At 45.0% G+C, this 22,946-nt stretch overlaps 1 protein-coding gene across 5 annotated transcripts in view; it reads left to right on the top strand.

The window, feature by feature from the left end:
* Positions 1-22,946, top strand: part of LOC127007921 (mitochondrial ribonuclease P protein 1 homolog) — a 97,115-nt gene that overhangs the window by 54,629 nt on the left and 19,540 nt on the right. For all 5 annotated transcript variants that reach the window (XR_007760710.1, XR_007760711.1, XM_050879439.1 and 2 more), the window contains 3 exons: positions 1,544-1,764; positions 1,892-1,971; positions 18,805-18,916. Coding sequence is in view for 3 of the 5 variants with exons in the window: in XM_050879439.1 (XP_050735396.1) it covers positions 1,544-1,764; positions 1,892-1,971; positions 18,805-18,916 (413 nt within the window). In the remaining 2 variants the exon portion in view is untranslated. The remainder of the gene's footprint in view (positions 1-1,543; positions 1,765-1,891; positions 1,972-18,804; positions 18,917-22,946) is intronic.

The following is a 22,946-nucleotide window of genomic DNA, read 5'->3' as shown; positions in this document are numbered from 1 at the left end:
CGTGTTCCACTTTTTGTCTTTATCCAATATTTTTGGTCTTTTTCTCCTTCACTTACTATTTGTTTGTCTTCCTCATGTACCACCTTGTTCCTTTGTCTTCCTCATGTACCACCTTGTTCCTTTGTCTTCCTCATGTACCACCTTGTTCCTTTGTCTTCCTCATGTACCACCTTGTTCCTTTGTCTTCCTCATGTACCACCTTGTTCCTTTGTCTTCCTCATGTACCACCTTGTTCCTTTGTCTTCCTGATGTACCACCTTGTTCCTTTGTCTTCCTCATGTACCACCTTGTTCCTTTGTCTTCTTGATGTACCACCTTGTTCCTTTGTCTTCTTGATGTACCACCTTGTTCCTTTGTCTTCCTGATGTACCACCTTGTTCCTTTGTCTTCCTGATGTACCACCTTGTTCCTTTGTCTTCCTGATGTACCACCTTGTTCCTTTGTCTTCCTGATGTACCACCTTGTTCCTTTGTCTTCCTCATGTACCACCTTGTTCCTTTGTCTTCCTCATGTACCACCTTGTTCCTTTGTCTTCCTCATGTACCACCTTGTTCCTTTGTCTTCCTGATGTACCACCTTGTTCCTTTGTCTTCCTGATGTACCACCTTGTTCCTTTGTCTTCCTCATGTACCACCTTGTTCCTTTGTCTTCCTCATGTACCACCTTGTTCCTTTGTCTTCATGTACCACCTTGTTCCTTTGTCTTCCTCATGTACCACCTTGTTCCTTTGTCTTCCTCATGTACCACCTTGTTCCTTTGTCTTCCTGATGTACCACCTTGTTCGTTTGTCTTCCTCATGTACCACCTTGTTCCTTTGTCTTCCTCATGTACCACCTTGTTCCTTTGTCTTCCTGATGTACCACCTTGTTCCTTTGTCTTCCTCATGTACCACCTTGTTCGTTTGTCTTCCTCATGTACCACCTTGTTCCTTTGTCTTCCTCATGTACCACCTTGTTCCTTTGTCTTCCTCATGTACCACCTTGTTCCTTTGTCTTCCTGATGTACCACCTTGTTCCTTTGTCTTCCTCATGTACCACCTTGTTCCTTTGTCTTCCTCATGTACCACCTTGTTCCTTTGTCTTCCTCATGTACCACCTTGTTCCTTTGTCTTCCTGATGTACCACCTTGTTCCTTTGTCTTCCTCATGTACCACCTTGTTCCTTTGTCTTCCTCATGTACCACCTTGTTCCTTTGTCTTCCTCATGTACCACCTTGTTCCTTTGTCTTCCTCATGTACCACCTTGTTCCTTTGTCTTCCTCATGTACCACCTTGTTCCTTTGTCTTCCTCATGTACCACCTTGTTCCTTTGTCTTCCTCATGTACCACCTTGTTCCTTTGTCTTCCTTCACTTCCTGATGTACTAATTGCCTTGTCTTTTCACTCATATCATTATATTACTATTTTTATTATTGTTATTACTATTATTATTATCATTATTAGTATTTTCACTATTATTATTGCTATTATTGTTGTCGTTATTTTAATTTTTGCCTATTTTCTTCATCATCTTTAACACGAGTGTAAGCTTGTTTTATTCAACAGCCAGAGTTTCCGGTGGTGGTCAACCCTGACAGTTATTTGGAGAAATACCCGCGGGAACGGCTGGTCTACTTGACGCCGCACTGCCGAGAGGAACTTATAACCTACGACCACAATGCTGTTTATATCATTGGCGGCATTGTTGACAAATCTTCCGGGGAGCCACTGAGTCTTGCCAAGGCCAAGAGAGAGGGAATTCGTATGAAGAAGCTTCCATTGGATAGGTGAGTGATGGCAGTCACTGAGATGGAAACTGGTTGTTTGAAGTGTATTTCAGCTTGGTAAATATTTTGTTTGTCACTTCCAAGTTCTTTTATTGATATCACATGTGTGTGTGTGTGTGTGTTGCAGATACCTCTCATGGAAGCTTGGCAACAAGTGCCTCACTCTCAACCAAACTATTGAAATTATGTTGGACTTCAAAATGACAGGTTAGTATTTGATGCATTTTATATTGTCTGATATGCACTGTATTCCTGCCAAACAGCACCAAGCCTTGCATGTTAACCAAGAGCTACAGTGCTCAAAGAAAATTTTCCAAGCTGCTCAGCATCATCAACTGTAATGTGCCAGAAATGCCAGTAGCTCTCCACTCAGAAAAAAATTGCAAGTGACTTCCCCATTTTGTTGATGGTGATTGTCATGGTGATATTTGTGTTTAGCTGCATCCTCCTAATGGAAAGTCAGTAAACTCCCTGCATGCTTCTAGGTATGTGCCCTTATGTCTACTTTTATCCTACTGCGTGTATATTAGGTACACAGAGCAAATCAGAGTCACTGTTGTCTGCCATTTCTGTGTTTTCCTCTGTAACGTCACAAGCAAGACAGCCAAGGTGTGGCTCAGTGCATTCAGGCTAGAAATTCTGCCACCAGAATACTGAGTTTCATTTCAAGGATCTTGGGCATCTATCAACATCTGCCCCCCTGATCGCTAGTATGGGTTCTGCAAGGGGCATTCATTCTGCTTGTAATCCTCCTGCCCTCCTTATTGACTCTCTGCTGCTTTGGTGAAATCTTTGCTGTTGCTTTAAACATCTCTAAAGCTTTTTACAGTCCGGCACTGTGTGGGTTCTCACCGAGAGGCGACGGTGTAACGGTTAGTACGTCCGCCCGGCAAGCGGAAGGTCCCAGGTTCGATCCGCAGGCGGTGCTTGCCTTTTCTGGTGAACCCCCTACCACTTCAACAGGCACAAATCTTTGCTTTCTAAACTACTTTCCTACAGATTTCTCTATACTTTTAGTTTCCCTTCTGGCCAATCTACTTCTGCTGTGGTAGACAGTCACTGTTATTTTCTGCAAGGCTCTGTTCTGTCTCCTCACTTTCATCATCACTCATCATCATTTCATGGACGCCTGCTCCTAGGAGCTCCCAGCAGCAGAAGAGCTTCCAACTTTCTCTGTCCAGACACTCCCTCCTTGCCTGCTCAAAGTTTCTCAAAGATCTTTCCCCCCTCTCCTTAACGTACTCCTGCACCCTATCCCTCCATTTCACTGGAGGTCGTCCTCTTGCATTCCCTCCCTCTATCTCACTCACATACACCCTTCTGGTCATCTTACTCTCCTCCATTTGCTCCATGTGGCCAAACCACTTTAAAGTCTGTTGCTTCACTTCTTCCACCACTCCACACTTCTTCCCTTCACTCCCATGACACATTCAAAAACGCTCGTACACACTTTCATTACTCATTCCATCCATTCTACTCACACCACAAGCACTCCTCAAATACAGTACCCTCTTGAGTTTCACGCTATCCGAGTTTCACGATCCACGAGTTTCGCGGTTAGTCCTAAATTCTTAGCATCCCGACTTTCGCGCATTATCACCCCGAGTTTCGCGCTGCTTTGACACGTACGGGTCACGTCTACTTACCATCGGCGTCACGCACGCTACCTTTAACCCCTTCAGCACAAGCCCCCCCCAGTGCCGGATTTACCAAGTGCGGGGCCTGTAGCAGATTGATTTGATGTACAGATAATGACCGGGAAGTAATTGAATATTTTATAGATTTGATCTACATTCTACAACAACAAAAACAAAAACAACAAAAGTCTAATGTAATGTTTTATTTGCAAGGAGAAATATAAAATAAAAACTTCAAACAATGACATTCAAAGGTCTTTTCGACGCATTTTGATCTCTGCAAATTTGGCAATTATTTCAGAGGAGTTCAGTGACTTCAGAACGTCATTTTCAACATTCAGAAGAGTTAAATAGTGTAGCCGCTCTTGCCCCATCGTGTTTCGTAGGTAGTTTTTAATCAACTTCATTTTTGAAAATGATCTCTCTCCAGTACAATTAGTTACCATCATACATAGATAAATGCGTAACAAATTGTCAATGTTAGAAACGTGGTATCAATATTGTTTTCTTTAATCAAAGTGAAATAGTTGAGTTCTGGAGGAGCAATCAACACCAATGTGCTTTACAAATTCTGAAAACTGAGGTAGTTCATCTTTCAATCCGTCTTCCAAATCATGGGGATATGCTTCTAAAAGTCTGTCAGCACTTTCTTGGATCTGCGCAGGTGTTAGGTCATGCAGATTTCGCAAAAAACTAAACCGTGTGTTCAATTGAGTGTATGCCTTGCGACGTTGCTCCAGCGCAGATAGTAGGCTGTCCATTACTGCAAGAAAAACTTCCAACCGGAATCGGTCTTTAGGTGATTGATTATCTATTGCATCTGGAACTGAACGGCCACTGCCTACATCCTCATCGCGCCTTCGATTTCGAGCAATTCTTCTTGTTCTTGTTGGTCGGTAATCCTGCACTTGAGTCAGGTTCTGCGCCTCTGACTCAAACGTATCAATTGTTCTCTGAAATTCTGTAGAGATCCTGCCAAAGAGGCACACAATGCTGAAGCAATGTTGAGATCTTGCTGCTTTGCTTGAAGAGAGGCTTGAGTTGCCTGGAAGCGCTCCAGTAAGCTATTCCAAACAACCACTAAGATTCCAGTTTCCAACAACTCCATTTTCTCGAGAGTCCATTTGCCTGCTGTCGACATTCTGCCTTTTGCTCTTGGTCATTCGCAAGTTTCTCCAGTGCCTCCTTTATAAAAGGAAAACACTCTTTAATAACCTTAATGGCATCAGCTCTTGCGGACCACCGTGTTGCAGAGAGCCTCTTTAGCACTCCACCACCTGCACGCTCCAGAATGGACCACCGGTGTGTTGAAGCAGCAAAGAATACATAGATATTTTCAACAAAGTCAAAGAACTGAACTACTTCTGGACACGCTTGTGCAGCGCATACACCAACTAAATTCAACGAATGAGCATAGCATGGAACATATTCTGCAGCAGCACCAAATTTTTCTTTGACAAGTGCCTGTACTCCATTATATTTCCGCTCATGTTGGACGCGTTGTCGTAACTCTGTCCACGGCAATCGGCAAGATTGATACCCTTCTCACTGGTGTACTGTACGAGGCTGTCGAAAATCTGCTGAGCAGTATGGCCTTCCATTGGCAGAAATGCCAGAAACCTTTCCACAGGCCCTGTTGGCTTGACATATCTTACTGTGAAACAAAGCTGGTCCGTGTGAGTAATGTCCGGGTTGAATCTAGTGATATGGAAAAGTATTTAGCTTCTTTCAGTTCACTGACGATTGTATCTTCAGCTGCTTTTCCCAATATCTCGACTACCTCTTCGCAAATGGTCTTTGATAAGTAGGAAGTGTGCCCTTTTCCACGGTTCGCATGCATCTTGATGTGTTGGCACAAGAATGGATCTACAGTTGCAAGAAGCTCCAACAGTCCCAAATAGTTTCCGTTGCTAGGAGACCCTACTGTTTCATCTGTTCCTCTGAAGGCCAACCCTCTTTCACACAAGAACTTTATGACATTTATGATCCTCTCCAGTAGGGAACCCCAGTATTTCTTCTCGTCCTCAAGTTGTTTCGTCAGGGCAGCATCAATTTTTTCTCCATCTTTTCGGAGATTGATCAGGTACAGGACCGCAGCTTTGTGCCTCGAACTTAACTCATGTCTCTCAATGAGCAACTGTGCATTTTTCCAGTCATTGAAACCTTCACAAAATACGTGCAATTCAGTGTTTGATGAGGCTTCTAGTTTGCAGATAAAACAGTACAAATTGCCTTTGGTCTCGCTGTAGCATAACCACTCCCTAAGCCGCTTTTCATTTGTGGTTTTATGTACATGAGTAAAATATTGCTTTTTACAATATCTATTGCAACCTTCAGCCCCATAGAATCTCTTTGATTTGGTAAAGTCACTGTTCATGTGTTGACATTCTGAGCTGCCTCTTGCTGCCCATTTCCTTTTTTGTTCATATGTAAGAATTAAAGGCCACTCCCCAAATCATTGGATTGAGCTGCCAGATCTGGAATGATAGGTGTTGGTGAGTAGCAAGGCTGTTGAGTTTCTATTGCCTTGGTTGGTTCCTGTTGTTCTTGCTCTGTAGTACTTGAGCTTGAGCAAGGCTGCTGAAGTTCCAGCATAGTATCATCATCATAAGTAGTTGAACCAACAGCAGATGGTGACGTAGTAGAAAAAAACGTTGTGAGTTTAGGCATTTTTTGCAGTAATTTCTGTTGCTCTTCTGATGCCTCTCTCTTTCTTCTGGCTTTCTCTGCTCCGGAAGATATTTCCTTCCCATATCTCTGGCTCGTGAAGTCATTGTGAAGTCAGTCCTAAACAGTGCTTAAACAAGCACAAAAAGGGGAGGACACACTGGTCACCCCCACAGAGCTTCACACAGCTCAAAACACCACCAAAAAATAAACAGAGTAGTCCCCAGGGCCTGTCTTGCTCCTTCAAGGAAAACAACGGCGGGACACTCTCTCAACACCCACAGGTCATACCCCCAGGTCCACTCCACCAACACCAAAAAAAAAACACAGGACCATCAGGAGAGAAAATAACAGCAACACACTCCTCCTTCTACTCCTCCCTCGGACTCCAAACACTCCTCACAGACTATGTACACACACAAAAGAAAATAAACACGGGCTTTAACTGGTGTAGGGCAAGACTCAGCCACTACAGGCCCTCTCAAAATAAAAATAAAACACACCAATCTCACTCACACACAGACAGACAGACAGTCAGCACCCTCGCGGTGCCCAAGAACAAAGGGAGGTCAAGCAGCCCCCTTAAGGCCTCACAAAAGCCTATACAGTGCAAACAACAAGCACTCAAATAAGGGAGGATCTCTATCACTCCCAGTACCCCTAAGGGCAACTGCTGGCGTCAACACGCCCTTAGCAGCTCTCACTCCAAACTATTAACCGCCACCCACGGTTGACTTATACTCCCATCAACACAGGGGAGGAGAGACACCACCATCAACAAGGGCCAAAACTCCCCCAAATACTACTGTGTATGAGGCCTCAGCCAGCTTGTGTCACTGTTTACTGAGGGGGGAAAAGCACACAAAGGCAAGAAAGCCCACAACATTTACGTTAAGATTCCCCACAACAGTAAAGCAGAGAGCACAAGCCATACACGTCTATCTAGAGTGGTGGTAAGCGCGTCTCTGCCTGCCAGGCCTCTGCCTAGCTCGCTGCTCCCTCGCGGGTAGCCACATCGTGACATTACTTCACTTTCCTTCTTGCTCTCTCAATACACTCGCTACTAATTAGGTTCTATCATCACACACAGCCAAACACTTCTACACAACCCTCAACACTCTTACACGCACTTCAAATCCCCCAACAACACTACACAGCCACTAAACAGTTCACAAATTATCATACGCAGCATCCCACTTACACTCCCTATCCTCCTCCAACGCTGTCGCCTTTACAACTTCGTCATAAGGACTCACCTCACTAGCTACTCAACAAACACACCCTCCTCATCACCCACTCTCTCATCATCAACTACACACAATCCCCACCACTATTCAACTCCCGTAAACAACCTACAATACATACATGAAGGGTGCGAAGGGATGAAGGACCGGGGTCCCTAGTCCCCCTCACGGGCCTCACGACAGCCCGCGACAGCACACACACAAAGAAATATTTTCTTCCACATAACAAGTCCCCAATTGTTACAATTTATTTATTTATTTATTTATTTATTTATTTATTTATTTATTTATTTTTTTTTGCTCAACCAAGCGCGGGGCCCTTGTGAAGCGCGGGGCCCGTAGCAGCTGCTACATCTGCTACTATGTTAATCCAGCACTGGCCCCCCCACACCTGCACCGCACCTCTGTACAAGCTGAAACCTGTCGCGCGCGCTCCCACTACGCACTCAATTAACTCATGTTTTCACCCATTTTCTATGGTCATATGTCTTTATATTTATGTTCAACAGATAGCAGACACCTCAGTGAAGGTTATGGTAAGCTTCATTTGTTTGTGTTAGGTTCGGTTGCCTCACAACGATAGCGTAAATTTAGGTTAGGTTTACGTATGTAAAAAATATTTTATGGCCTAAATATTTATGACATATCCTTCATTGATATCTCTACTATATGCTGAGTAAAAAAAATGGTCAATATACATATAAATACAAGGTGCAAACCCACTTGAATGGGCGGAAGCGTGGGTTGCTGCTCACCCGCCCTGCACGCTACCCACTGTACCTCCCATTACACCACCAAGTACACCACCACTGTCGCCTCACACCTTTACCCCAATTACGTAATTAGATTATATTCTTAGCTCAACACATACTAGATACACTAGTGAAGGTTATGTTAGGTTATTTGGCATATGTAAATACGTATATCTGAAATAAAGCATGGTTTGTATAATAACATGAAATAACATGCAATATAATAATAATATGTAACGATATGTAATAATAATAATAATAATAATAATAATAATACTGTACTGTAATACCAATAGGCCATGTACTAATTTACAAAGTAATCATGATATATATTATAATGCATAATTACATTATTATTATTATTATTATTATTATTATTATTATTATTATTGTACTCACATTCAGATGGGCGATGATGGGCTTGAGTGGCTTGGTGGGGAGGGGAGGTGGGGTAGGATTAGTGGGTGCCAGTGCCACTGGGACCCGGCTGTGGCTCCCGTGGCTTGGGTACTCCCTTGGCACCTCCCTTCTTGCGTGGTGTAATCTTGGGAGCTTCCGCCTCCCCTCGCCCATGGTAGGACATGTAGTGGCTGTGGCAACACAGGGCAGGCTCTCCAGGACACCCAGGGCAGTGGTAGGTGGTGTCCTTCCTCAGCCCGAACTCCCGTGAGCACACACGGCAGGGCTTTTGCTTTCTTTTCTGGGCGAAGGGGATGAGGCAGTGCATTAGGTCCTCCTTCTTGAATTTCTTTGTTGGTGGTTTGCGAAGGGGACTCTTTAGCAGCTCTTGATCCCTCTTCCAGATCTGGTTGGCCCCTTTGCTGTGTTGCGCCGCCAGTTCACCACACACATCGAGGATATAGTGCATAAAGTCCCTCTTATATGATGGTGTGGCATTATGGAAGGCCAGGTAGGAATTTAGAAGGACTCTAAAAATGAAATGAATTGCCAGTTTCTTGAACCAAGCGAGGGACTTTTTCTCATATGAATATGGTTCGAGGAGCTGGTCGGTCTTGTCCACGCTCCCCATGAGAGCATTGTACCTCTCGATGTGCAGGGGCTTATAGTAGAAGGTCCGTTTTCCGCTGTAGTAGGTCTTGGTCTTCTCTACCAGGTTGGCTGTGTAGTGGGTGGTAAGGACATTGACCTCTTTTTTGTCCTGGTACTTGACCACCAAGGTGTTCCCTTTCCTGGCGAAGGTGGATTGGTGGCACTGGAGTTTCTCTGCTGCTAAGGTCTTGGGTGGCCCCCTGTCAGCCCTCACAACGCCTGTCATGGTGGTGTTCTTGGTGAGCAAGTACTCACCGAGGAGGAGACTGGTGTACCAGTTATCGGTCACCACATGTCTACCTGCCTCCAACAAGCCCCGCATCAGGTAGACCACCACACTCTCAGACATGCTGAGCTGCGAGGAGGTAATTTCAGGGGTGATGTAGGCAGTGTCCTTGCCGTAGTACACCTCGAAGTTCCAGGAATACCCGCTCCACTTGGCATCAGATGGGCAAAGGACAAACACTTTTATGCCAAACCTGGACCTCTTGGTGCGAATAAACTGCTTGAACCCCAGCCTGCCCTTCCACAGCATCAGAGACTCATCCACAGCAATGTCCCTGCCAGGCATCAACAACGACTGACAGCTCAGGCGAATGAGGTCTAGAAAGGGCTCAATGCGGGTCTTGGGGGAGTTTTTCTTCACGTTGGCAGCATGCGAGAAGCGTAGAAACTTCAGGAGACACAAGAAACGTGATCGGCCCATCACTTCAGACGTGAAACACTTGGGGCCAGAATATGCGAACCTCTGGGCCCAATACATGTATATACGTGGTAGTTTATGTATGCCCATTGACATCAAGAGGGAGACAAACACATACATCTCAGCACGCGTCACTGGGGCCCACACAACACCGTTTATTTTACGCTTCCCTGTTTCAGCAATGTACTGGTCTGCCCTCTCATTCATCCACGTACACATAGCATCAACCACATCATTGTCAAAAATATGCATAAATGCATCCTTAGGCGACGTGAAAGAGGGTACAGTGGTGGTGGACAGTATAGCGGGGTTGGCGTCATCTACAGTTCCCGCAAACAATGGCAGCGCGTCAGGGCGGGAGTCACTGAACGGGTCAGCCATAAACCTCCACCCATGGTCCACCACAGGCTCAGGCTCTACAACATCAGATGTGTCATGATCATCACTGTCGTACTCACAGTCATCATCACAACTGTCATCACTATCATCACTACATACCATGCCAGGTACGTATTCCGTGTCAGAGTCTGACGACGCTTGGTCAGACATGGCGAAAACTCTAGAGTAATAATCCGTACGTGTGGTCGCTAAGCAAGCAAAAAGAAGACTGATGAAGATGGACAAGCAGGACCAATGAGTGACTAATAAGCGATGACGAATGTCAGACGTCATAGCGCGTGACACCTATCTCAATGACCATTGGCTGGAATGGTATTGTAGGCGGAGCCAGGGGCATGACTCACGTACATCAAAGAGTAGCATACAAGCCAAAAGAACAAAGAAACGAAATAATACAAGCATTTACTTTCCCTAATACGATTTACGAGACGATCTCGTACCTCGTACGAGGTTGTACACGCGTAAGGGGCCCATACCTCGTACATTGTACGAGCTTGTGCGGAAGGGGTTAAAGGTAGTATCACACTGGACGTTTTCCTCCAAACATTGTGGCTATGGCAAGAGAGAGAGAGAGAGAAAATGGGAAGAGAGAACGGGTCATTTTGAAGCTGCAGTTGAAGGGGGCTGCCTTACATAAGAACATAGGGAGACTGCAGCTCCAGATTCCTCCCCACTACCACCTGTCATCCTCGTCCATATAGCTATCCAGTCTACTCTTAAAACAAGCTATCGTCCCTGCACTCACTATGTGATTGCTGACAGTTCTGAAAACACGCTTGTAATTCACTGGAAGTCCGATGACATCATCGCCGATGCCCACCCTATCAGCGGTTTCACTGCCTTAAGGCGTTGTCACAATGGCCGTTTTCGTCCAACCGTTGGGGCTGTCTGTGCTTGTCTCGGCGTCTGGGTCCTTGCAGGTGTGGGGAAGGGTACAGACACGAGGAACAACTGTAGGTCCTTTACTTGGAGAGTGAACAAAGGCAGAACAGTAATGTGTCCTTACAGAGGGGAGACGCCCGGCCCACTGGCGTGCCTGAGGCGACGCGGGGAACTAAGAGTTGCCGCTTAGGCACTAACTAGCGTAACATTGTCTCCTTACTTGAAACAGGGTAGACTTGACTATCCTACAGGGGCTACGGGCAATGTCTGTACGACCAACCGGGAGCATGTTCATGGTTATCCGTAAGCTGGTGTCACACAGGCCCGGGCTTTTTTCTTCCCACCAAGTTGGCGCCAGCTTGGGCAACTGGCAACTCCGACTTTTCCGGGTGTGCATCACACACAGCCAAGGTCGATTGCCCGTATCCACATCCACAACGCAAACAAAGCACTTGCCCTGTATCAACATGGTGTCGTCTGCTAAAGTAAGGGCTGCCGCGGCTTGTGCTGCCATTACCCAAGTTATGGACTTGTTGCTGCAGTTAAATGGCAGGAAGAAACAGTTGTGGGTGTGGCGTGCCTGTGGTTCCTCTGTGCCAGTTCTCATTGTCACCACTGTGGCCAACCCACCCATCTTGACTCAACCACATAAACACATGGATCGAATAACAACACACACACACTCACACACTCACACACACACACACACACACACACACACACACACAAGATGGCGAACAGACACAGCTGATCTCCAGACATGCTCCAAATTTACATCACAGCTGCATGGGATTAAATCCTGGACGTGAGTTACTAAGGTGGGAGCCATGCTAGGGTACAATCGTGCTGTCCCGAAGAAATAAAGGCTGTTGACAGTGTACAACATCGAGAAATGAGCGAGGAGGAGGCGGGGCCGGCGGCCTTGCCGACCCTGCTGGCATTGTTTACACTGCAGAGCGCAGGGGTCAGGACAAGGCAAGCAGCAAAAAGGCAAGAGTTTGAGTTTGAGGGCTTCACGGATGACATGGAGAGACCCAGAGACAGAGACGGCATGTTGAGAAGGAGGCTCATGGACTTGGAAAGGCAGATGAAGGATACGAGAGATAGAATGAGGACGCTGAAGAAAGAGGTGAACGTTCTGAAGACAGAGAAGGATGTTTGGAAGAATGCGTATAATGACCTGCACAAGCAGGTAACATTGAACGAGAAAAAGGCAGAAGACGCGGAGGCTAAAGTCAAGGAATTAAAGGAAACACATAAAGTCTGGAAGGAGGAGCAAGAAAAGGAGAATGTCAGCTTTAAGAAAATTGTGGAGGAGCAAGTCAAGGCTAAGGATGAAGCTGTAACTGAAAAGGTGATCAAGCTGATAAAAGAAAAACCAGAAATAGTGAGGGACTCCGCTGAAAAAAAGAAGTCTGTAGTAGTGGTGGGCATTAATGAAGAGCACATGCCAGTCAGACACACAAGGGAAAAGAAGGAAAGGAAGGCAGTGGAGCAAGCAATTGAAGCAGTTCAGGAAGAAGGTCATGAGCTGGTAGGGGAGATCGGAGAAGTATTCAGGCTTGGAAAGTGTGAGGAAGGAGCCCAACGACCAGTAAAAATTAGATTTAGGTCTCAAGCTGCTGCAGAAGAAGTGGTGGGAAAGTCATGGAAGTTAGCAAGAACAGAGGCCTACAAAAAAGTCTGGGTAAGAAAGGACAGAAGTGTGGAGGGAAGGAACACGATAAGAGAACTGAAGAATCAAGCCAATGAAGAGGATGAAGGAAGATCAGAAGAGGAAAAAGGGAAGTTTTTCTGGAGAGTGATAGACATGGACCTAAGGAAGTGGTACAGAAGGGAAGAGGAGACAGCTTGAAGGTGGCACACACTAATGTGAACGGGTTAATATCGTCAATGTTAGAAATAGGAGATTACCTGAGTTAGGAAAACCAGATGTTATGGGGATTACGGAAACCAAATTGACTGGTAGTATAGATGCATTCAACATAGGGGATGGTAAAAATGGTGGTATAGATGCATTGAACATAGGGGATGGTAAATATAATGTATGGACGAGAAAGAGAGAAAATAAACAAGGAGGAGGAGTGATGCTATTGTTGAAGAAAGAATGGACAGTGGAGGGTGTCACCTATGGCGAAGGGGAGGCGGAGGTCTTGAGTGTGGGAACAAGACTGCAAAGGGAGGATGCAGAAATATCGTAGTGGTGTATGTCCCCCAAAAACCAGCTCATGGACAGAAGAATTGTACAAGAAGAAGCTGGAAGACACATTGGATTGCCTAAGGAGATTGCTGGAGGAGAAGGATAAGATTCTGATAATGGGGATTTTAATTGTAAGGAAGTGTCATGGGAAAACTGGTCAACGGAAGGAAGTGAAGCTTCATGGGGGAACAAGGGTTTGGAATTGGTTATAGGTAACGTCCTCACACAGTGGGTGGAGGAAAATACAAGATTCAGAGGAGAAGACGAGCCATGTAGATTGGACTTCATAATCACCAGGGAGCCGGACACCATAGAGGAGATGAACTATAAGAGCCATATAGGGAAGAGCGATCCCGTACTTATCGAGTACATAATACGAGAAGGAGGTAAAATAATCAGGAATGAGGACTACAGGAAAGAATGGCTTAACTTTAATAAGGCAAATTTTGAACATCTTGAAGCACAATGGGATACTTTTTTTGAGGCTGATAATGTGGAGGAAAAATGGGCTGCCTTTCTACGGATTTACAACGAAGGAGTGGAAAAGTGGGTACCAAGGATGAAAGAAGGCCAGACATCAAGAGAAGAGTGATACAATAGAAAGTGTGTAGACGCCAAGCAGGAAAAGGAGAAGGCATGGAACAAATGAAGAAAAAACAGGAGGATGGATCAATGGAATGAGTACAAAAGGAAGAGGAATGCTTATGTCAAAGTAAGAAGAGAAGAAAAAAGGAATTTTGAGAAAAATATTGTAGATAAGTGCAAAGACCAGCCAAAACTGTTTTATAAGTTCATAAATGGAAAGTTGAAAAACAGAGATGAGATTCAGAAAGTTTAAGTTAATGGTGAAATCTTTGATAGTGTAAGTGAAATAGTAGAAGTGATGAATAACTGTTTCCAAACAGTGTTCACAAGGGAGAGTGAGTTTGAAGGTGTAGATGAAGTGCCGGCGAACAGAGTGGGTCTGGAGAGAATACAAACATCAGCAGATGAAGTTAGAAAATTATTGGAAGAAGTGGATGCGAGGAAATCAGCAGGACTGGATGGTATATCAAATTGGGTGCTAAAAGAGTGTAACCAGCAAATAGCTGAAAAGTTGAGCAACTTGATTAATGTCTCACTAGCACAAGGGAAGGTACCGAGAGACTGGAAGAGGGCTAACATTGTCCCAATACATAAAGGAGGAAGTAAGGAAGACCCGTTGAACTATAGGCCAGTGTCATTAACAAGTGTAGTAACAAAGATGTGTGAGAAAATTATAAAAAACAGATGGGCGGAGTATTTAGAAGAAAACAGTATATTAACAAATAGCCAATTCGGATTCAGAGGAGGACGGTCTTGTGTAACTAATCTGATCAGCTTCTATTCAAGAGTAATTGATATAGTACAGGAAAGAGACGGTTGGGCAGATTGTGTGTTCCTGGACTTAAAGAAGGCGTTTGATAAAGTACTACACAAGTGATTAATATGGAAACTTAATCATGTTGGAGGTCTGGGTGGTTCAATATTGGATTGGATTGTGGACTTTTTGACGAAGAGAGAAATGAGAACAGTAATCAGGAATAATAAATCAAGCTGGATGGAAGTGACGAGTTGAGTCCCCCAAGGATCGGTGTTGGCTCCGATTACACTGGGTAACAAAAAAATATTTTTTGAAAATCGTCCAGGGTTTTCCAGCTGAATTAGACTAATTTTGATGCTCTGAGTCCGAAAATGACCTTGGTTTTGCTCAATCAGGTCAAGATTTTTTGCTACAGAATTTTTTTTATAATCGATTTTTCGTAAAAAAACAAATTTCTGCGGATCATCAGCTGAGAAACCCTGACGATTTTTTCCGTTTTCCTCAAGAAATAAAAGTCAACGTATCCAAATTCATTCAGTTTTTATTTACTCCATCAAATTTGATAAGCATATAATACTTCTAAATAAACGTTACGTGACACAAAATTTCAGAGTTCACGGCATAAATCGGCGTTTCTTCGATTCCCGTGCGTGAGCAGCTGCTGGGTTGTCTCTCTTCAGCGACCAGCAGTAGTCCGCCAGCATGACTGCATCCCACCTCCCCTGGTACCTCTCCTCCATTTGGCGCATGTCCTGATGGAACCTTTCTACATGCTCGTATATCTTCGCCACAAGGTTTTCAGGAAACTTCTCCATGTGTGAGAATAGGAAGTGCATCTTTATACTCATCAAACACCCGAGTTTCTGAAAAGCCTCTATCATGCTGCTGATGAGTCTGGCGTGGTTTGCTGCCTTCGTGTTCCCCAGGAAGTTGTTCACCACCTCCACAAACGATTTCCAGGCGGCGCACTCTAGCGTGTTCATGGAGTTTTGGAACTCTGTCGTTGATGAGCTGCCGTATCTGTGGGCCATCGAAAATGCCGGCCTTCAGCTTCTCAATGGTCAGTCGAGGAAAGGCTCGGCACAGGTAGTTGAAGCACCTCCCATCCTTGTCCAAAGCGCGTGTGAACTGTTTCATTAACCCAAGCTTCATGTGCAGCGGTGGGATCAATATCTTCTCCCGGTCAACAAGAGGTTCGTTTATGATGTTTCTCGCCCCAGGTACTAACTGCTCTCGCGCCGGCCACTCTTTCTTTACATAGTGCTGGGCTCTGTCTCGACTGTCCCACATACATATACTTTGTGAACCCGGACTGCTGACCAAGTAGAAAGTTCACCATCTTGAGGTCGACGCAGATGATCCATTGGTGCTGCTCATATTGGATTTTGTCGAGCACGTACTTCACTGCTTCATAGTTCTCTTCGAGAGTTGTGGAGTGCGCAAGAGGGATTGAGGCGAACTGGTTCCCGTTGTGGAGGAGCACACACTTCAAAGAGGCATATCATAATTCATATGATACAATGTTTCACAACCTCAACGCAACATGCAAAAAACACTTGAAATGGGAGGGTAAGTAATGGAAATTAGACTGCTCATATTAGCGGGTCGAAGCGCCATAAGGCAGCTGCCACAAAAATAATGGAACAGAAACCGCTACGAAATTGAAAACTAACAAAAGGAAAAATAAGACGATATTCACATCAGCAGGGTCAAGGAGGCAGCATATACGGTGCGTGTAATGTGAGAGAGCAGTATATGGAGACGTTTGAGGATGTAATTCATCAGGAAAAGGATGGAAGCAGGGCAGCGTATCTCATATGTCTCCGACTCTCGAATGTCTGAGAGCAGCTGACGTCTTACGTCTCTGACGCTATACGGGTTAACTTCCATCCCCCTCTCTGTTTCCCCGTCTTCCTTAGATACCTATTTATGTACAGGCTGTAGTGCTCAAGTCCTATTGACCCAGAGGCCTGGTGATCAGCCTCAGACCATTAGCAGTACTACAGGAAACTCTTGATTTACGCGAGTTTGGCTTATGCGTTTTTTAAATAACGCGGGGTCCAAAATCCAAATAAATGTTTAATTTACACGTATTTTCCACTTATACGCGATATTTTATGGAGTGGCCACCAGATGTTCACACAACTGGACTCCCATGGCACCGTGGCCACACAGCTGAGCTCAGTTCTTCCCGCGCCCCACTTGAACAACAATACAGTACCCACACTGCCACGCTACTCAACAATAAGGGTGGGCAGGTACCGGTACCAGACTGCTCGGTACTGGTACCAATATTAGCCAGTCACTCATGGTGTCCCGCATTTCTTCCTCACACGAGTGAGGCCGAGACTGAGTGCCTGAGTGGATATCTCGGTGATATGGATATTCTCTCTCTCTCTCTCTCTCTCTCTCTCTCTCTCTCTCTCTCTCTCTCTCTCTCTCTCTCTCCACTGAATGAAGTGTATACAGTACCCTCTTGAGTTTCACGCTCACTTTGTTCTGAAGGTGTAGCGCTAAACTCGAGGTATTGAAAACAATGAAAAAGCTCTTATTTGTTCAGACCCATGGAAATTTTTTTATTTTTTTATTTTTTTTATTTTTTATTTTTTTATTTTTTTTTACATGTGGGCTATGGCACCGGTAGACTATCCATCTGGGCCTGATGGTCGGCCCCGAGCCCATCATGGCGCAGGCAACTGTTTATAGTGGCGCCATTATAATTGGCTCATGCTGCCCCCTGGAGCTCACTTTTTTTCCTCCTTTACTCCCTTGTTATCTCAAAATACATACCTTGGAAAAAGGAAGAAAACAGGAAGAGAGAACGGGTCGTTTTAAGCCACAGATGAAGCCTGACGATTGGCCGAGCTCTGAAAACACGCTTGTGATTCGCTGGGAGTCTGATGACGTCATCGCCGGCGCTCACCCGGTCAGTGGCCTCGCTGCCTTGGGGCGGTGTCACACTGGCTCTAACCGTTGTGGCTACTGGCAACGCCTGTACGCCCATCCGGGAGCGAGTTGTCAGAAGGGCAGAAGGGAGAGTCAGGTCATATCCTGACCAAAGCCCTGATCTGACTCCTTTTGCCCCTCCCTCCCCACACCATTCTCTTTCCCCTTATATGTGTGTGTGTGTGTGTGTGTGTGTGTGTAGTAACAAGTCAGGACCTGACCTGACCTGAATCAGGTCATGTTTTGACCAAAGCCCTGATCTGACTCTCCTTTCTGCCCCATCCTCCCCACATCCTTCTCATTTCACCTTCTGTGTGTGTGTGTGACAAGTATGGACATGACCTGATCTGAGTCAGGTCATGTCCTAACCAAAGCCCTGACCTGACTCTCCTTTCTGACCCTCCCTCCCCACACCCTTCTCCTTTCTCCTTGTTTTCATCCTCTCTATCTCACCTTTCACGAGAGGGGCTCATAACCAGAGTGAAGCTACACACCTCCTCTTGAGTCAGGGGCTCGCGTGGTATTGAGGCTGCGCCGAGTTGAACCAAACGCGACAGGGAGGAGGCAGCGGGAAGTTCAAACGCGGTTAACGTGTTAATAAGTCTCTCTCTCTCTCTCTCTCTCTCTCTCTCTCTCTCTCTCTCTCTCTCTCTCTCTCTCTCTCTTGCCATAGCCACAATGTTTGGAGGAAAACATCCAGTGTGATACTACCTTTAAAGGTAGCGTGTGTGACGCCGATGGTAAGTAGACGTGACCCGTACGTGTCAAAGCAGCGCGAAACTCGGGGTGATAATGCGCGAAAGTCAGGATGGTAAGAATTTAGGACTAACCACGAAACTCGGATGGCACGAAACTCAAGAGGGTACTGTATTTATTTTTCGACAGAAACCTACCCCTTGTTTGATTTACATTGTTCTTGATTTACGCAACCCCTTCAAGGACGCAATACTCGCATAAATCGAGAGTTACCTGTACTGGGCAAATATATTTTGAGTGGCTGCCATGATGCATGAGTTTTGTCTGGCCCATGCTGCTCCTCAGTTCTCCTACTGACCCACGTCATTGATGTTAGGGTTGAGTGAATGTGTAGACAACAAGTGGGTAATCTTACGTCACACGGCAATAGTTTCAAAGTGTCGGCTGATGTCTCATGACTTAAACCTGAGGCCCAGGCTCACCATGTCCTTACACTCTTCCCCTTCCATTTACTCTTTACAGGTGACTGGCCGTACGCTCTTCGCCATGTTCCTCGCAGAAAGCTTCAGGGGCCACTTCAGAGTCAACAAGCAAGGGAGAAGGCAATACTTAGAAGGATCCAGGAGAGGGAGAGGTGAGTGGCACACACACACACATACACGCACACAAGCATGCACACAGGTAGTGGTCCAGGCACACATCAGATTCCGTCCCTTGCTCAGTCTCCACAACACCCGCCAGGTGGCGCGTGTGTACTAGACCTACCATATTTGACTGCTTATAAGACGCACCCCCCATTGGGCAGGCATTGAAGAAAAATATAATAAACGGGTTTGAACCACGAGTGTCAGATGAAGATTTTTCGCCTGACCTTTGTAGCCTCCCCACTATCAGGTTATTTTTAAAGTTTCACATGTACCATATTTCCTGCCATATAAGACACACTAACAAGCCTAACAAGCTAACTAAGAATTTTTTTTTCCCTACTCACTGAAAATGAAGGAAGGATTTGAATAGTGAAAAATACTTGAGGGGGGAAAATGTCGTGTAATGCGGGGAAAACATAAAAATCAATAACTAGTTTAGTTTGACGCCATTTTCAGTGAGTAAGGAAAAAAACTTTCTTAGTCAGCTTGTTAGGGTAAAAAATCTGGTGCCCAAATGATTAAGTCGTCCAAATAGTTATTAACCCAGCCTTCTCTAAGCAGGGGAGACAAAAGGGTAGCCATATGGTGAGAAAAAATCACAGGGGAGCAGCTTAAGCCAAATGGTAGTCGTCTGAATCTATACAAGTTGACTCCATCACTGAAGGTGGTAACGTCCCTGTTGTTTTCATCTAATAAAATTTGAAAGTACACCTCACGCATGTCAAGGGAGGCATAAAATTGCTGGCCCGCCGCTTGTTCTACTAGCTCTTCCAGTGTGGACAAGGGATAAATTTCAGTACAGGTAACTCTCGATTAACGCAAGTTTGGTTTACACGTTTTTTAAATAACGCAGGGTCCAAAATCCAAATAAATGTTTAATTAACACGTTTTTTCCACTTATACGCGATATTTTATGGAGTGGCCACCAGATGTCTCTCGCAACTGGACTCACACGGCGCTGCAGCCACACAGCTGAGCTCAGTTCTTCCTGCGCGCCACTTGAACAACAATACAGTACCCACGCTGCCACGCTACTCAACGATAGGGGTGGGCAGGTAACGGCACCAGTACTGGTACCAACGGTACCAGCTATACGGTACGGTACCGGTACCAATACTAGCCAGGCGCTTATGCTGTCCCTCATTTCTTTCTCAGACGAGTGAGGCTGAGACTGAGTGCCTGATTGGATATTTCAGTGACATGGATATTCTCTCTCTCTCTCTCTCTCTCTCTCTCTCTCTCTCTCTCTCTCTCTCTCCACTGAATGTATAACGCGCACCTTTTTCACATAAAAAATGCCTGAAAGTTTAGCCCTGCGCGTTATACGCCGAATGTACAAATTTTTAATGATTTTTTTCTTCTTTGGAGTGTTTTAAGGGTCTGTGTTTCGTCTTATCCAATAACAACGGCAAACTTACCTTTATTATTGTTAATGATCCTTCATAGTCCATAGCTGTCTTATATTATGTTACCATAGAATACAGGGCGATCAAATAACTACTATACAAAAATTAAATTGGTGGAGGATCACCCACGCCCTGTTGTTATCCCGTTCTCCCATCGGGCGCCATTTGTATGATCTTGATCCTGATGTCACAGCTGGCTTACGATTGTATGACTAAGGAGCAGTACAAGCTACATAAAAGAATCATATTGGAAAAAAATATCCATGTGTTCATTATTAATTATTAATACTAGTGAGAATAATGGGGTAAATATGATATCAGAAACTGTACATCATGAGTCTTGTACGAGGAGTTATTTCACGCCCGGCCGCCATTTCCATTGTTTACAAACCACACAATCACACCCACACAACAAACAGCTGCATGCCGCGTGTCACCAGAACCGCGTGAATTGTGTCTTGCCTAGTTGTCTGTCATAACCTACGAGTGATGGTGAGAATAATATGCTTATTATGATCTCAGAAGCTGTGCATCATCAGTATGTTTATGGGGATGTATTTCTCGCAACACCAGCCCGGCCGCCATTTTCATTGTTTTACTGAAGGACACTTGTCAATTCAAGCAGTAAAGATTACACCAAAAATATATAAATTTCGGGAAACTGTACAGGAAATCCCCGATATACGAAAGCTCGATGTACGAAAATTCGGATATACGAAAGTGAAAAATATAGGACAATTTTCGGTTCACGAAAGACATGCTTCGACAGTTTCCGCGCCCACTGTTTCGTGCCGATGTCTATATCGTCGCCACGTCAACAGCCTAACGCACACTCGCAGAGAAAAGGCAGCAAGTCTCCATGTCCAGTCCCTCCACCTCAACGCTCATCACTTAGCGTTGCCAGTTTGTGAACCCCTTGCTCGACTCAATCCGAAACACATCCCAGCCAGCGTGAGGAAACGTGAGGGTGATGGATGGGTTGGGTGGGGGCTTGGAGTGGTGTACTGTTTGGCACGTGTTTACGAGAGTCGAAACTGGCCTTTCACAGCTTGGGAAGTAAACATTGGCAATGTTAAGTGATGAGTTGTAGTGACGAGTTAGAGGGGATTGTCCTAACATATGTAATGCATTTCTATAACAGTAAAGGAACAGGAAATGGTAATTGTTTTTAATTATTTATGAGCCTTGCGTTTCATTGTATTGTGAGTAGTAAATTGCTTTTAAGCATAGTTATATTTAAATTTTTTTTTTATTTTTTTTTGCTGGCGCTGGTCCCAAACCCCCCTATTTATTAACAATCCTATGGGGAAATGGCCCGATATCTGAAAAATCGATAAACGAAAGGTTTTTTCAGTCCCTAACCCTTTCGTATATAGGGGATTTCCTGTACATTGTCAATGTTCTTTAACCCGTACATATTTTTGAGCATTTTAAAAACTTTTTTTTTCAAAATTGTTGTCTTAAAGTTTGGGTGCGCGTTATACGCCGCAAAATACGATATTTATTTTTTGACAGAAACCTACCTCTTGTTTGATTTACATTGTTTTTTATTTACGCGACCTCTTCAAGGACGCAATACTCGCTTAAATCGAGAGGTACCTGTACTAAGGTGTGTGTTAACGTGTCGGTAGTCCAGACACATCCTCTCACTACCATCAGGTTTATTCACTAAGACAGTGGGTGAAAGCCACGCAGATGTCGACTTCTCAATGATCTCCCTATTCTCCATGTCTTGTAACATTTCCGCTATCACGGTCTTGGCTTGCTCAGGGTAACGATATCTAGGACCGCGTCTTGGTTTCGGGTCGGCTACATTAATTTTCGCAGGGGAGCCTGCCATTAACCCTAGTTCACTTTTATTTAGAATGAAAAGGTCTGTGTGGTCTAGAATGGCTAAATTTAGTTCTTCCCTTTGGTCACGAGCAAGGTGTTCCCATTCCTGTTGTTTTATTATTTCTGTCCATCGTTCTGTTCTGCTACCCTGGATGTTCACTTGATCGGTGGTTGGGAGGAGGTCATTTTGAATCTCCCTGGTGTTTCGGATGACCTCCGCCGTCTCATTCGCATGGTTTGGTTCATCCTCGAGGTGTTCATGTGAACCTAATAATGTTCCCGTTTTAAATCCCTTCACTGCTTTGGTGTTGTTGATGAAAGGAAGGTAGATGGTGTTTTGATCATTTACTTTAGTTAGGAACGGTAAACTGTTTTGACTGATGTTGGGTTGAGGACGAACCAGCAAGGTGGTGTTTGGGTTTTCCTTCACCTGGATAGAGATAAATTGTGATGTATAGGGTTCAATATGAAGAGGCTTTGTGAGATTTACCCCTTTGGGGATGTCGCCTTGGGCTAGGGGCGGGGGAATGCTTCTTATCCTCTCTACCTTTCCTTTCTGTCGTCTGATGTGACCAGCTACGCACAAAACATTACCCCAGACTATCTCGTCCAACCTTCCGTTCCATTGAAAAGCCGCCTTCCCTATGATGTCAGTATTCAGCAGTAGCTCTGCATCAAGGTAACTATTTGGGACTACTGAAACCCATTGTTTGTGTACATGATTGTTACCTACCCCAACTTCCAACCAAACCATGCCAATAACTCGGAGAGTGGAACC

The sequence above is a fragment of the Eriocheir sinensis genome, chromosome 4 (assembly GCF_024679095.1).
Source record: "Eriocheir sinensis breed Jianghai 21 chromosome 4, ASM2467909v1, whole genome shotgun sequence".
Classification (NCBI taxonomy): domain Eukaryota; kingdom Metazoa; phylum Arthropoda; class Malacostraca; order Decapoda; family Varunidae; genus Eriocheir; species Eriocheir sinensis.
The sequence above is the reverse complement of the archived record's forward strand: the minus strand, read 5'-3'. Positions and strand labels throughout refer to the sequence as shown.